This window comes from Mytilus edulis, chromosome 4 (assembly GCF_963676685.1).
Source record: "Mytilus edulis chromosome 4, xbMytEdul2.2, whole genome shotgun sequence".
NCBI classification, from domain to species: Eukaryota; Metazoa; Mollusca; class Bivalvia; order Mytilida; family Mytilidae; genus Mytilus; species Mytilus edulis.
Genome location: NC_092347.1, coordinates 83,179,741 through 83,197,295, shown reverse-complemented (window position 1 = coordinate 83,197,295; position 17,555 = coordinate 83,179,741). Strand labels below are relative to the sequence as shown.

Sequence of the window (17,555 nt, the reverse complement as noted above, 5' to 3'; positions counted from 1 at the left end):
TTAAATTTTTTATGCATCAAAATTTCATTAGGGATTTGTATAAAAAAAACCATTTATAATGCTATTTAACATTATTATATTTTTGTTTACATTTGATGATATAAGCGATAAGTATGGCGGAAAAGTTTGATTTGTTGTTGATGAATGGCCCATCATTTTCTGTAATTACCATCAATGTTAATCAGATGTGAATTTGATACTTTGAATGAAATGCATCATCATATCATACACTTCATTTGTTACGCCCTTTGATTATTTTCTGTATAAAACAACAAAACGATGCACAAAACTTACGGTTCATGATCATGAACTTCATCATCATCAAATGGACAAAATGGTATCGGGACTGTTCGCCCTAGGTCCGTTCGCTCTGAGTTCGTTGGCCCATAGAGTCCGTTCGCCCTAGTATAAAAATATTAATATTCAGGGCATTGAAGTTGAATAAACTTATTCAGATATTTCTATGGTATATATATCATGTATATTCTTGAAATTTATGGAAACATTGAAATATTTAAAAGTTTATGGCTTGTTTAGGATCATTAATTGTTCAATGACGCTTTCGCGTCGATCCGGCCCCACGTCTATCCGGCCCAAGTCGATCCGTCCCACGTCGATCCGGCCCCACGTCGATCCGGCCCAAATGTAAAGTCGATCCGGCCCCAATAAAACAATATATTTATAAGGAATAAAAATAAAGATATATATAAAAGTAATTCATAAATGTTTATGATTTTTATTATAATGTTAAAGGTGTACGGTAAAAAAAAAATAAAAAAAAATATTTTCTTCAGATGAGTATAAAACAACTAGGTTGATTATGTTTTTATTACAAGTTTTCAAGATTATTTGGTATAATTATATTAAAACAATTCAGACATCAACATTAATCAGCAGTAATTAGTGTTTTCTTTCAATTGACTGTGATCCTAACAAGTCTTTCATCTTGTGTAATAACAAATAGTTACATACACAACGGTACAAGCCGATCCCCAAGCTGATACACACAAACTTTGCTTTTCTTTTAAGTTCTTAAAATTTCTCAAATTTTGTTTGATTTGCCGAATCCTGTCTATAAAAGAGAAGACAGAATGCGATTGTTTTTAATACGGTACCATTACCACCTCCTTCTTCCTTCATGCCGTGGCATTACCTTAGTTCACAATCATCAGACAATTATTGAATAAACAAACCAATTATAGACTAATGATATGATGAGTTAAATTTAATAGGTTCCAGGGGACTGTAAATATTTATTTAGATATTCTGTGTATGAACAAAAAGAAAATGAAATCGCCATGAGTTAAAGTTAAAGTTATCATGGAAAATAACTTCATATTTTAAAATATGTTGAAGCTGCTATACAACCAACGACACAATAACAATCATTTTCGTATCGATTTAAAATAGTTCTTTAACTGGTACTCCAATACTTCACTTAGTTGTTGTCATCCATCATCGGACACTTTTTGCAAATTCCATTTATACTGTGTCACAAATCCTCCAAGATCAATATAGTTATTTCTTATTTTATTATGGGGCCGGATCGACTTGGGGCAGGATCGACGTGGGCCGGATCAACTTGGGCCGGATCGACTTTGGGCCGGATTGACTTGGGGCCGGATCGGTTTGGGGCCGGAACGACCGGATACCTTCAATGACAAAATAATTCACTGATTATTGTGATACTTGTCTTTTGATGGATTAATAATAAAAACAAACGTTTTGTTTAGATAAAATATTCAGCTTGAAATCAATAAAAACAATGATGTACGAACTGTAAATTATGAAACAGACTTACAAGTTCATTTATTTATACTCTAAGACTAGTCATACTGCATGCATTCGTGATTGACTGAATACAATTATTTTGTTAACAAAAATCAATAAAGATAAATACATTGTATTCCAGTATTCAACTCTGCAAATCAAAGGGAAAATGATAAATTGATTGCGGCAATATAAATATTCTGTCAATTTTTCAGCAAACTTTAACATATTTTGTCCAAATACTTAAAAAATGTGACTGGACAACAATTGGAAAAAAATAAATATCAGGGCGAATGGACCCTGGGCGAACAGGTACTAGCTATAGGGCGAACATGAATAAGGGCGAACGGACCCCAATTCGGACAAAATTATATATCATGTCTGTATTTTCACCTCAAAAACTACTCTTGTGTATAGACTTACCTGTGCAGTTTGGAAAGTTTTAAGGCCTGGCATCCACTAGATATATAAAAGTTAATTTTTAATTTGTATATATATATTTTTCGTTCCTGCAGAAGGTGTAAAAATACACTAAGATGAGATACAACTTTGCGATGTTTCCTCTCAGGTAACGACTAGTTTGTATTGTATTGATTGTCCTTGATTGGCATGGACATTAGATATCTACACATCTATAGGTGAGTTAAAGGTAATAACTAAATGGACAGTATCAAATCATTAATGCAATTCAGGTGTTTGTTTATTTTTACACTTACTGCACCTTCTGCAGGAAGGAAAAAAAATGCCAATCAAAATCCAAAAACAATTTTATCTTTCTGATATGCAAAATAAATTTAACTTTTAATTATCTAGTGGAAGCCAGCTGGCCTTAAAACTTTCCAAACTTCACAGACCTGTACAAATGTAAGTCTGTACACAGAGTAGTTTTTGAGGTGAAAACACAGCCATATTTGTCCATTTGTTATGATGAACCTTACAAGGTTGTAGAAAATCCATGAAAAATTACCCCACTGCCGATTTGCCACACTTTTTTACCAACCACCCTACATTGTACATAGTACCTATATTTACTCGCCAAACTCTGGTTTACTAACTCGCCACAGTTATAAAACATGGTGAAATACCATTGACTTTATTCCTGCCATCTCACCAACTTATGAAAATTGGCAAAACCTGTTGAATTTAGTCCTGCCAGAGACATGTGCGTGATATACATGATATACAATATGTATGTCTCTGATCCTGCCAACTAGCCCCACTTATTTAAAGAATAAAAATCCAACTAACTAGGGTCTGACATCTTGCTTCACTTATGAAAAACAATAAAATCCTGATGAATAGTTTTAGTCCTTAGTGACCAACTCACCTTGCTCAGTAATAAAAAGAGTGAAATCTCAGTGAATAAAGGCCTGTAGTGCTACATGTACCTCTCCTCAGTAATGGAAATACAAATTATGCCATCCTGCTTTTTTACTACCAACTCGCTCCATTTACATGAAAAGGAGTTAACCCTAAAAAATTCTGCAAACTCTCCACACTTATCATGCTAATAGAAATAGTCAAATCTTACTGAACGAAGGACCACAAACTCGCCCTATTTATGGAAAGGAGTAAATTTGCTATGATCAAGATCAAGTAATATGTAAAGAATAGATACATATGTACCCACTTCATGATATACACCAATTAGTAAAATAATAAAAAATAAAATGTGTAGCCTCTTCTTGAGTGAATCACATTGAAAATAAATTTCATGATTAATATATATGACATGCATGAAAGGCTCATAAATTAAGTTTATTTTATCTGTTTTAGGGCAGGAGATTTTACAGTTCTCTCTTGAAATCACACAGTGAAATTGTTCCAAAGAAAATGTTTTTATCAGATAACACTCTTGGACTGAGGGATATTATTATGGAAGTGATTACTTTGTTAAAAGAGGTATGTTAAGGAATACTATAGTTTTAATCTATTATTGTGAAACAAACAAATTAAATGTAAGGCCAATCTTATGCGAGTTTAAACAAAAAAGTGCCAAATGTTTGTTTCATTTTGCTGAAATGCTATTTGATCCTGTCATATCCTAAATAATAATAAAACACATGTATGTCAAAAGCATCATGTTTTCCAGGTAATGAAGGGTGTATAAATTTCCATACTACATTAATTTGAAAATTATATACTTTTAAGAGTATATTGGTTGGATATTGTGTATTTTTGTTTGAATGATTTTAATTTATATTGTAGAACAAAAAAGTTTTGGTCAATGATGAAAACTGCAATAAATCAACCTGGGAGTCGTATATAAATATGGTGAAGAAAAAGGTACTCATTGTACATTTGTACATTGAACTTAGTCAGTAATAGTTTAAAACTTATTTACATGATTTCCATGTGTGTAAATGTTTAAAGAATAACCTACATCAGATTTGCTTGAAAGAAAAAATTAGGTATAATGTGCACAGGTGCACATTATACCTAATTTTAATGTGAAAAACATTGGAGTTTGAGAACTACCTGAATATTCTTGAAGACAAACGTTTGTTTACATTATGTAAATTCAGAGCAAGTTACCATACGTTACCTATCAGTCAGGGGAGTTACTTGTACAAGTGATTTTTTTAATCACTTTCTCAAGTGATTTTTTCAACAAAACTAGAGTTAATTCCCTTTCATTACTTTTTAAAAATCACTTCTACCAGTGATTAAAAATATTTCCTATAGAAAAGGGAAGATGGCAAATTATAGCCTGAAATGAGAGGACATGCTCTTTGTTAAAATAGGTATGTTAAGGAATACTATAGTTTTAATCACTTTCTCAAGTGATTTTTTCAACAAAACTAGAGTTAATTCCGTTTCATTACTTTTTAAAAATCACTTCTACCAGTGATTAGAAATATTTCCTATAGAAAAGGGAAGATGGCAAATTATAGCCTGAAATGAGAGGACATGCTCTTTGTTAAAAGAGGTATGTTAAGGAATACTATAGTTTTAATCTATTATTGTGAAACAAACAAATTAAATGTAAGGCCAATCTTATGCGAGTTTAAACAAAAAAGTGCCAAATGTTTGTTTCATTTTGCTGAAATGCTATTTGATCCTGTCATATCCTAAATAATAATAAAACACATGTATGTCAAAAGCATCATGTTTTCCAGGTAATGAAGGGTGTATAAATTTCCATACTACATTAATTTGAAAATTATATGCTTTTAAGATATGGTGGTTTTGTTGTGTAGTTCCGGTGAGATAGGGGACGAATTTCATTATTTGTTTTGCTGTTTGCATTTGAAGAACGAAAGACAATTATTTCTACAAACTAAATTTTCAAATAGCCCAAATATAGTTTAATTTTGCTCACTATTTAATAGTAAAAAACAATCTGTCTTAAGAAAACTGTGTTTATTTATAAAGTGTGTTAATAAAAAGGTTTGTCTCTCCATGTAAATGTAATCGCATAAGCATCTTACTAATCTTTTTTTCCCCTTTCTATTAAGTTCAACCTTTAATTATACATGTTACTAAACATGTATGCCATCATAATTTTTGTACTTTTAAAATATCTTAGTAATTCTGTATTTGTTTACCTCAACTATTGTATCTGTAATTATATTGTATGTTTCTCTGTAAACTTGTATTTAGTTTTTAGAGAATAAAGTATCTATCTATCTATCACAACACATGTTTCTGAAATATCCTTTATCAGGTATGCTTAAATTCTTAACACTAATAATGGAAATTAAAGCTAAACAGGTAGGAAAATACTTAGCTCTTTTGTGCAAGTTTCTTTCTATTATAATAAAACATTTTAAAGAATTTTAAGTGTTAGTTTTGTCATATGATATTGTTTATAAAGTTTGAATTATATTTTTTTTTTTACTATAGACTCCATCAAAAACAATAGCTGTTGTATCAGTTAAACCCAAACATGGATTGAAACAACTGTACTGGTCCCGCCAGTATTACATGCTGGATAATGATGGATGGGAACCATTACTGGACAGTAATTTAACTAAATGGTTTGATAGTTCCACAGGGGAACCGTCTTATCATGTAGGTAAGTTGTACATATGCTAAGCATTTAGAAAAACATAACAGATATGGTGGTTTTGTTGTGGAGCGCTCAGCCTAAAGAGGTTAAGGCATTGTTTTGATCCCAGATCAGGTCAAATAAAGACTTTAAAACTGGTACTTTTTACTTTTCTGCTGAGTACACACATTTTAAAATCAGGCAGGCAGTCTGGGAGTCAGAATAAGTAAGAAGAAATGCACTCCTGCAAACTGTTGCCTGAACTACATGTACATGTATCATATTGAAAATCAGGGCCTTGGTTGTGGAGTGGTCTAAGAAGTTACTACTGTAATCACTAGCCAGTCAACACTGAGGTTGTGAGTTTGAACTCCACTCGTGCTGGTGCAATTGACTCCAATCTTGACCGACTAGGAATGTCAGTTTTTCTATCGAAAGGTCATGGTTTTCCCCGGGCACTTCGGCTTCCTCCACCAATAAAAATTGGAAGCCATGAAAAAGCCTAAATGCGGTGCTTAAAAGTGACGTTATAACACCAAAAATCAAATCATATTGAAAATCCAGCTCAGCATGATGGTGTCATACAAAGCAGAGTTATATTTGTATTACATGAACATGTTCTCATCTGGACTTTCTACAAAACAATAAACACAAAAGATATATAATATACAAATGATATAAATACATTCGATTGGATTTATGATGATTTTTGATTTTGATGTTCAAAGGCCAAATATTTAGCCTTATTTATCCTTGTTCTCCTTTTGAAATGTTATTGTTGTTTACAGTTGATGACCCAACATCAGTTGAAGATCTCAAAGTTATTGTCCTGGAACATCCTATCATTCTACAAACACATATTCAGGTAATGTATAGGACTTATCAAGTGTGAAAATAAAAGTATAATTTATCAGGCTGTACGCAGATACGCATGTTTCTGGTTCATATTGTACAATAGAATAAATAATGCGCTATTATACAAAGTAAAAAGGTAATATTAGATTATCATCTATTGCCATTTAATATTCATCACAGGATTTTACAATGCATGTTTTAAATGCTATTTGTTTTCCACTCATAATTTCAATACAGATGAACTAAAATAAAAAAGCATATGATAAAGGATTCATGTAATATCTGTTAACTTGGTTTATGGCATTTTATAGTTTAATTCAGCAAAAGCATTATTTTGGGTAGAGAAAATATTTGGATCATTAGGATATAACCTCATTAATAACAAGGGTAAATATCCAAACACTTAAAATATTGAATCAATGAAATACCAACTTTCAAAAATGTGTCAAATGTTGACACCATATAACACTAATTGAATATTTTAAACTGGACTTTTTATTAGTTAAATTACTAAAAATATAACTTGTAATTTTGCATTAATAAATGAATCCCTTTGAGATTTTTGCATCCAGCATTATCTTATCTTATATTTTAATATTTATTTGGAGTTCTGAAAATTTTGATTTTGTCAATTAAATAAATTTTGAATGTGTTTTTTTATGCCCCATGATAGCGGAGGTGGCAGTAAGTAATACCCTTGTCTCTTTGTATGTCCTGAAATTGATTTCTGCTTGTTTGTTTGTCTCAGCAAAATGTTGTGTAACTTATACACAATACTGATTCGACAAAAAACAGATCAAGTTTGAAATTGGGTGGATTCAATTTCTATAGTTATGCACATTTACAAATGAATTTTCGTTTCTGTTCTCTAACTTAAGTTTGTCTTTACCCTATATGAAACTAATACACAATATTTATTACCACTAAATGCAGATCCAGTACAAATTTGGGTAGTGTCACTCTAATAACCTTTGAGCTATGTCCGTTTATGACATAACCTTTGAGTTGTATATATATAAGCAAGTGGGGCATCATCTGTGTTTCATGGATATGTATCCTATTTATTATATTTGTTTCGTATATTCCAAAAGAACAAATTTAGCCATACTTGGGATTAAAAAAAATTTGAGAAATGTGTATGTATAGAAAAATATAGGAAAATTAGGCAGATAAAAGGTAGTGCAAATCTAAAATTCAGTTTTAGGTTTTTTAACAATGAGAAAAATTCAAACTTATTAGTTAACTTTATTATTTTATAGCCAGATATCCCAGGACTGTAACTTTATTATTTTATAGCCAGATATCCCAGGACTGTAACTTTATTATTTTATAGCCAGATATCCCAGGACTGTAACTTTATTATTTTATAGCCAGATATCCCAGGACTGTAACTTTATTATTTTATAGCCAGATATCCCAGGACTGTAACTTTATTATTTTATAGCTAGATATCACAGGACTGTAACTTTATTATTTTATAGCCAGATATCACAGGACTGTAACTTTATTATTTTATAGCCAGATATCCCAGGACTGTAACTTTATTATTTTATAGCCAGATATCCCAGGACTGTAACTTTATTATTTTATAGCCAGATATCCCAGGACTGTAACTTTATTATTTTATAGCCAGATATCCCAGGACTGTAACTTTATTATTTTATAGCCAGATATCCCAGGACTGTAACTTTATTATTTTATAGCCAGATATCCCAGGACTGTAACTTTATTATTTTATAGCCAGATATCACAGGACTGTAACTTTATTATTTTATAGCCAGATATCCCAGGACTGTTTTTCCAATGGGAGGCTGTGTTCTGTGAGGAGTCAATAAAAGCAGGGATTGTGAAGACTTGTCAGCTATGGTTCCAGAAATGCCAGCATGGAAGGATATTTATATTGTTAGATCTGACCAAACATGCCAGCTGTAGGTTTATATACTATATAATCTTTAAATGTCGTCTGATATTTTAGTGAATCAACCTTTTATTATAGAAAGTAATTTATTGTAAAATATTTTTACTTTTTATAATGGAAACACACTATATGTTTTTGTAAATTATTTTTAAATTTTTATTTTATCTATAGTAATAACTTCTATTTTTAGTGGAAGAAGACGTCAAGTCTTCTGAAGACTTAAGGGGCTGACCATTGGCATTGAGTCTCTGTATGCCGCATTCATTTCGTGTATTACAATTTCAAAACAACTTAGATTCCTGACACCGATTTTTACACATGATTAGGCATCTGAATCATTTAATTTGTAAATTATGATTGTAAAACAATCACTATCGTAAATATGACCCTTTTATTTATGTAAATTATTAGATTTCATCTCATCCACATGAACGTTATTTGTTTACTTGTAACAGGCCGTTTTAACTGTAGATATTTGTATTACGCATGCGTGAATTTGGTATCGGTACAACTCGCCCTGTTTACAAGTTCGCCCTTGAAGTTACGAATTTGCAATCCTGCAGACAAGAAGATTTTGTTTTTATATAAATAAAAAGGATATATAAAGTGTTGTCTTTATTCATGGTTTTCCTTTGTCATGTGAATTAGATGCCCTTCGTAACATACATGTGAACCTCCCGTTTAGGAGAAAAAACTCCCGTGTATGAAATTTATGATCATTTCTTACTTCTGTACGGGTGTAATTGACACCTGTGTTAAATTTTACCTGAACATCAAAGAAGATGTATAATTATATGGCTTCACTTGACAGCTTGTGTGTCAAACATACTGGTAATCAACGATGTTTACCTCGAGCTAACTGCCGTTGTGTTATCAAAACGATGTGTATTGGGAATATTGAAATACTTTTTTGTTACTTCCCTTTGTTTTATCCTGTTTTCAGTTATTTTGCTTTTAAAAATGTAAATTGTAAAAAGACTATAAATGATTAATATTTTAATCAAATAATCATAAAAGGATGTTGATTAAATGAATTTAAATGATTTTGGACAAATAAAAAAATTAAAATTTATAAATTATTTTAGCAATCTAGACCTCCTTTCAAGGATTAAATTGAAGTTTATATCAGAATTTTGTTTACTATAGATTTTTAATTTTAATTAATTTACGATGTTGCAAATATACATGTGGAGCTTATTTCTTTCTTATTTGTCTATACATTTACAAACGATAAGGTGATGAAGACATGAACAAAAATATATACAGATAAGATATATAAATATAATGATTCATTTGCTAGCAGTGAACAATCATTTGTCAAAAACAAACCAAAACAAAACAAGAAACAGATTCTTCTTATTATTTTATTTTATTCAAATAGAGAGGCAATAATGGAACTATAAACATTACAATTTGATGGAAATTTGAAGAAAAAACACAATTTCTACATCATTTGGTTACATTTATGACAAAATTTATGTCGATAAAAAAACATGATGTTTTGACCATTCAGTACTTAACCCTTTCCTCCATAATGACGCTTTTTGACGCCACCCCCTTTACTCCATAATGACGCCTTTTGACGCCTGTGTAGTACCTCAGTTGAAACACTTTGACTACAAAGTGTCTGCAGTAGACTCAATAAAATTTGTTTCCAATATGAAAAGGAATATCATAGGAATATTCTACTTAAATTTATTTAATGAAATATTTGTTTTTTGCAATGCATTTTAATACTTTAAAGCCTATTTTCAGCATTTTATTGAAAAATTCTATTTTGTGTTCATTTTTACAGTGGGTTGTGATGATCTTCCAGTTAGGTTACCCTCATTTGGAGTGTTGTTCCCAACCTGTTAAAGGTCCATCTTTGTGCATAATTCAAAATTGGAAATTTCAACAAGCATCTAATATTCTTAATCTGGAAAATAAACCCTGGTCTGCTAGCTTCATGTATATTTTTTCTACCGATTTAATATATAACTAGAATCATGCAAACAGACTTAAGGAAAAGGCATGTAAGTTCATTATACAAATATGACACTTTTTCTAGACAATCCAGATCTTGCAAAATACGTCGCTAAAAATTGTAACCTTTAAAATTGTTGTGCAGTAAAAACCCATATGGGAACTTTCAAAAGTTGGCAGGTATGTAACAAGTCTTACTATTTTTATGCTCCATTTATGGGCAATATGTTTTCTAGTCTGTCCGTCCGTCCTGCTTCTGGTTATAAAGTTTATGGTCGAGGTAGTTTTTGATGAAGTTGAAATCCAATCAACTTGAAACTTAGTACACATGTGTTCCTCTTGATATGATCTTCTTAATTACTGCCAAATTAAAGATTTTACCTAATTTTCATAGTCAACTGAACATAGAAAATGATTGTACGGATGGGAAATCCATGTACTTATGACCTTTTCTTGTTTGAAGAAAAAAAATACATTTTAACGATAATGGAACAAAGCAGCCTCGGTAAGTGGGGCTGCTTTTATGGTAATTCAAGTTACCGTTTATTCACCTTCTTCCACTTCAGAGCTATCAGCTCTTTGATTTTATAAGGGAAACTAATGCATTCTTAATAATTTTTTTAAGTCATACCTAATTGTTATTGGCTGAGTTCATGCTATATATGTAATAATAAGATTTGAATTGATTAGATGCTTAGGAGACTTCTCTTAAATGAAGTTTTTATAAATTGAAAATGAAAGTGCATGAGAAATAATAATCATCCAAAAACAACAGCAATGTCTTCTGTGAAGACACCTAGACCCCTTAGAAAGTTCAAAATTGTCTCTTAAAGTACTACCATTAGTCACTTTTCAGTTAATTTATATCTATCCAGATTTAGGTTTTGCAAGGTACATCAGAGATTGCTTTGTTTTGTTCATAATTTCAATTATTTTTTTAAGATATGGATTCCAGTTTTCAAGAAGAGGTAAAGAATTGTATGAAAGGACTTGTCAAAAAGGTAATTGCAACACTGTTAACAGGTTTTTACATCTGTAATAAAGAGAACAAACAAAGAGATAGGCTTCAAGGTGGTCAAAATTTCTATTTCTGTGGTTTCAAATTGATTTAATTTAATTACATACAATCAAATATAATCTTGTTATTCTCTGACTTTGAAAAAAACCCAATATCTGTATGAATAGACAACTTTCGAGTTCGATGCATTTCTGTCAAAAACTCTGGTTTTAGTGAACGTCATTTGTGTGTTTAGGGGCGTCGTCACTTCCATTCCAATGTTGAGCGAGTGGTTGGAAAACTATAATTCTATATTGTAAGAATTAATCGGCAAATTGAATTCTCAAAATTGACAATCAGCATTGCTGCCATTAGGGAATTGTCATTAAGTACCTACAGAACAACCATTATTTCTAGTTTATCCTGCACAATGACGACCACTAAGACGCTTGATGAACGTAAATAGTGCAGGTATACAGGCGACCCCCTCTATCTGGTAAATGACGTCATAAAGGCGTGTATAATTGACCATTTTTTTCCGGTGACGGATGAACTCGAAAGTGGTCTATTGAATTATCATAAAAAATTGCCTTTCCATCAAACCTTTAATTTTCACATTATTTTCTTTATAACTTTATTTTCATTCCAGTGACAGTAATTATCAAGTATATGTTCAACAATACAAATAATTTTTTCTCATCATATCAACACATATTTGAACTTTATGTAACATTGTAATAATTTTTCCTCATCATATCAACACATATTTGAACTTTATGTAACATTGTAATAATTTTTCCTCATCATATCAACACATATTTGAACTTTATGTAACATTGTAATAATTTTTCCTCATCATATCAACACATATTTGAACTTTATGTAACATTGTAATATATTGTCTTGTATTTTTTCATTAATAAATACTGTTTAAACTAATACAGAACCTTCCAAAGAATTATCCAAATTGGGCAAGTAGGAAATAATTCATGCTGATATAAGAAGAGGAAGATGTGGTATGATTGCAAAAGTGACAACTCTACTCCAGAGACCCATGACATATGAGTTGTGTTTACTTTTAAAAATGATTAAATTAAAAAACAGTGGAGTTAACAATAGACTTTTGTAAAGGAGTAAAAATGGGAAGGGGCTAATTTTTCACGAAAATAAAAATATCAAATATGCTTTCCAGTACTTATATTTTATGGCTTCATGCAGCCAAGAAAGGGTTTATTATTTCAATCACATTTGTGCCTTACATTTAAGGTATGTAAGACTATGACATTTTGGCAAAATTAATGCATTGCTTATATATTTAAATACAGTCACTATTGATATTTATAATGTCATTGTAGCTAGAAGTTGTTCCTGTGTATTTATACAGTGTTGATAAAGAAGCAGTAAAATATACATTGCCACCTGATCCTGGGTTACTGGCAACAATTCAAGGGTCACATGGTATTGATTTGTTTAATAAGGTAAAGATACTGCAAAAATAAAAAAATTGAGAATGGATATGGGGAATATTTCAAAAAGACAACACCCCGACCAAAAATCATTGTTTTTTTTTACATGAGTAATGAATAATGATAAAAATATGATCAAGTCATTTGTCCATGAAGGTAACTATTGTTTCATAATTTTGTTCCTAAAAAAATCCAGAATCTCACTAATTCTGATCATTCATGTTCCATAGAAAGAAGAATTGTAATCGTTAATGTAACTGGCCACTTTATATAAATATTATGATATAATGGGTAATCTTTTTTTTTCCTTTAGAACTCTTTCATGCTGTTTCAAGATCATACATTTTCTAAAATGGCAGATTTGGCAGGTGTTAAACATGTAAATGTGAGTATCCGAAGCATTAAATATAAAATTAGTTTTATCCACACAAGAATAGTATACTCTAGTAAAGAATAAAGAAGACCCCCCACCCACCCCAGTTTCATTATGGATTGGAAAAACAAAAATAACATGAAATACCCACTATTTACTAAAGTTTTAGTGATATACACAAGCAACACAATGCTACACTAAACACTATTAAAGAATACTTCTTTATTGAAAGCATGCTCAGATAGTACTTAATCTGGTGATATTACATCTGTCCATTCATTACTGCAATATTACTGCTATACATGACTTGAGAGAAAATATCCAAATTTGTTAATAAAATCTGAGTTAATGCTGATGATTTGATTTTTTTAGGCTTCAAAAGTGTTACAGAAGCCTACATTAGTAAGTGTTATATCTTTTAATCTGTTTATTTCATTCTCTTCCGATATACCTTAATAAGAGATGTCCATTTATTAAGATTAATAGTTATAAAAATGCTGCAAAAGCTTGATTGATTTAAAGATTGCCTGTTCTTGGATTTGTTGGAAATATTATATTTTTTTTTAAATTGAGAAATGTTTGAGAATTGTTGTATGTCATATTCATCAGATAATTTCCTTTTAACTTCTTTGTTATAATATTTCAGAACTTTTTAAGATTAAGAATAGTAATAAAACATTACTGGAATTACTTTGAGCTATTGGTTATTTTGTATCACATTCAATAGCTATCTTATGTCACCTTCACCCAGTTTCTCTTTTAACTGATATCCAATTCTTCACAATTTTGAATAAATAATACAACCATACACATTACATATATTGAAAAATTCATCACTTATACCGTAATATTCCAGATTTTGAATAAACTGATTTTCACATCACCACGTCAGCCAAATTTTCTTCAAGATATGGAGTTTAGAGTTGAAGAGGACCAATCACCTTATTTACCTTTATATAACCTCAAAGATAGTTTCCATGGAAATTCTTTATCAGGGGAAGTAAGCCAGGGAATTAAAGCATCCCTGTATGGATCAAATATGCATTCCATTGAAAAGTAAGCTATTTTTTGGTACATTTTTTAATTGCTTTATATAAATCGTTTATTAAACTTTCTCAGTGTTTGTTTGAAATCAGATTCTATTTAATTTATTCAGTTTATTCAATTTCCAATCTAAGACTTACTTGAAGTGCATATGAACTAATAATGAAACCTCACCATTACCATCTTGATATGTTACAAGTATTTTACAAAATCTGATATATCAAGTATTCCAGTAATGTAATTAAAATAACATTATTGTGATTTATTAAAGTATTGATAAGCAAAAATATAAGTACATGTGCCAGTATACAAAACAGGCAGAATACCTTTAAATTCTTGCTCACAAACACAAATTGGCTTGATTTGATAATATGCATAAATTTAGATTTATAGCTTATCCAGTGAATATTTTCATTCATCTCAGGTTCCAGAAAAGTTTTGAAGCCTATCTTATGAAAAAAGAAGATCCCTCTACCCAGTTAAATCCTGATGACAGTACACATGTATCTAGTGAGGATGAAGTCATAACTCAAAACAAATCTTTCACAAGAGAGCTACCTAAGTGGATGTTGGGTACCAGTAAATCTGCTTCATCTTCATCCCTGTCAAGTCATCGTTCTGACAGTGTCAATAGTACTGCTTCAGCAGATCAGAAGAAAGCAAGGTAAGAGAAAAATTTCATGAAAAAATGTTTAAGTTAAATCTTGAAAATGTTATTTTTAAAGTTATGGACATTTAGCAAGTTGAATTGTAGTAGTATTGACAGTTATACGGATATACATCTAGTTTGAAGTTAAATTATTATTGCTTTCTTTTCTTGATAGTTGTGCTCTTTTTAAAAGAGAAAAATTGTATACATATTGTAATTTGTAATCAAATTTGTGAAATGAAACATATAACACCTAGCAGTTTATTACAAAAAAATTAGAATATGTTGATATTACTGAAAATAAACCAATTATTTCTTTTGTAGTGACCAAAATTAACCTGACAATAAAATGTTTTCAAATTTCTTGTCCTTCATGCAAAATATGCTAATGTTGTCTAAAATGTTTATATTTTCAAAGCTGTAAGTAGTTATAAATATTTTCCCAGATCTACAGTTTATGTGATGTCAGAGAAGGAACTTGTAGAGGTAGCTACAGAAATCCTCAAACAGGTATATATTAATTAGTACTAGAGTTGACCAATCAGAATAAATAACACAATTTATTATTTGATAAATTATAGGAGTTTGTTTGGTGGATTTGTTAACCGTGTGGTAAATTTATGTCTGACATCGATTTTCAATTTTTATTTTTTTTTCAAAGAAATAAGAAATTTAATCTTTTTCTATTAATTATGAGATTGCTCTTCAAAGTTGACTAGTACAACAGCTATATGACCAATTTAAAAAAAATAATAATAGATAAATGGCTTTATCATTGTTTATAGCTTAATTGGATAAGTTTCAAAACCTCACATGAACATATAAGTCTGAATTTTAGATAATGATTTAAACAAATACTTAAACATAATTAAAAGATACCATCAGTGACTAAATGTACAGGTAGATTTATTTTTCAGTCACAGTCATAATCAGAGTTTCTCATGTTAGATTTGAAAGATATAAGAAATATAAGAAATAGTGAATTTCATTGTTTAATTAAAGTTTTTAAAAGAGAGGCAAAAGATACCAAAGAAATACTCAAACTCATAAGTTGAAAACAAATGACAATGGCTAAAAGCAAGAAAAACCCAAAATGCAAACAACAGTATACAAAAGACAAAAGAAGCTGTTAGAGCAACATGAATACCACCAAAACAGGGTTAGTCTCAGGTAACTAGTTCTGCTTAACTTGTGGCTACTATTTATTTACTCATTCAAAGCAAGTTGGCCTATTTGAAGCTTTTGTTGATTAATACGAATGTCATCTTTTACTATCAATTTTATCTTAAAATTTAAGGCAGGAAGAGAAGACATTCTTCATAGAATTCAAGAAAGAGAACTACCAATAATCACTAGTTCAAAAAAAGAAGACAACAAGGAAACAAGAATTATAAAACCTAAAACAGAATCTAATTCAACAGCCATGGTGGAAGTAGTTGAAGAAAATGGAGTGGATCCCTCATGTATAAGTGCCTCCAGTAAAAAGAGAAAAACATTATCAAAAAAGAAAACTACTTCTACTGGTAACAAAACAAAGGACATACTGGATTTAGATTTTATGGACTCAGAAGATATAAAAGATGAAATAAATGTGGAAAATTCAGGTTGTGCATCTGTTAAAAAAGACAATATTGTCCCTCAACATTTGAAAATTATGGAAATTAATCAGAGTCGACAGTCAAAAACAAATTTCTCTAGTGATTTATTTGACACAGTTCCCATTTGTGAAGAGGAGAAGGACGTTGTGATGAAATCAAAGAAAAGGATTAGTGATGACACTTGCATTTTAAGGGAAGAAAATAATCAAGACTCAACTAAAACTTCAAATAGTTACCTGTTTACTAAACTAACAAAAAATAAATGTAATAGTGACCATATAAATGAATCTAACTCAAGTAGAGATGAAAACTCTTTAAATATTGACCCTACTGAATTGTTTCAAAACTTACCAGAAGACGATTCACAAAGACAGAGTGTAACATTTAAACCAAGGAAGAAACTAAAGACTGTAGAAACACATCATGATCACCAGCTAAATGATAATCATAACAACAATAATGTTAAGTCTGCCATTGCCAGTGCTAAACCAAAGAAACCTGATTTGTCTTTCTTAGATGATATATTTGGATAAAATACTTTCATTAAGTATTTGTTAATAAATAATAAGATACAATCATGATTTTTTTTATTACTTGTTATTTGCTTACATTTATTTTTAACCATACTTAAATGCAGGGACTGAATTTTCATCTGTCCCTTGACACCATTTGCGAGTATGGTCTTGAGAAAACGATGATAGTCCGTTGAAAGGGGACGATAAATGGCTGACTTGTGTTAAGAGAGCGAGCTTTATCTCTTGTACCTAAAAGACACCTTTGTAGATTTCAAAAAGAGCAGGCTAATGCCGCTACATCGGCTACAATGCAGCACTCACACCTGCAAGAGGAAAGAGATTAATATAAGTTGCAAAACTTGTTTCCCAATCCACTATAAATAAATATGTTTAAACTATTTATCTAGCTTAATG

The 17,555-nt window shown here is 30.5% G+C and overlaps 1 protein-coding gene across 1 annotated transcript; it reads left to right on the top strand.

Annotated features, from left to right (window-relative positions):
* Positions 1-26: 26 nt before the first annotated feature.
* On the top strand, positions 27-17,201 carry LOC139520771 (uncharacterized). Its single transcript, XM_071313702.1, has 14 exons — positions 27-161; positions 3,547-3,672; positions 3,979-4,056; positions 5,617-5,788; positions 6,550-6,626; positions 8,394-8,544; positions 11,442-11,500; positions 12,852-12,974; positions 13,276-13,347; positions 13,708-13,737; positions 14,192-14,391; positions 14,804-15,043; positions 15,475-15,538; positions 16,326-17,201. Exons 1-14 carry the CDS (start codon positions 114-116, stop codon positions 17,157-17,159), a joined length of 2,274 nt encoding a protein of 757 aa, XP_071169803.1. The 5' UTR covers positions 27-113; the 3' UTR covers positions 17,160-17,201.
* Positions 17,202-17,555: the final 354 nt, after the last annotated feature.

Excerpts from the sequence above, each read along its gene's own strand:
- LOC139520771 (XM_071313702.1), top strand. The coding sequence starts at position 114 with ATGGCGGAAAAGTTTGATTTGTTGTTGATGAATGGCCCATCATTTTCT. Across the intron at positions 11,501-12,851 it reads TGAAAGGACTTGTCAAAAAG|CTAGAAGTTGTTCCTGTGTA; the intron begins GTAATTGCAACA and ends ATGTCATTGTAG. Across the intron at positions 13,738-14,191 it reads TGTTACAGAAGCCTACATTA|ATTTTGAATAAACTGATTTT; the intron begins GTAAGTGTTATA and ends GTAATATTCCAG.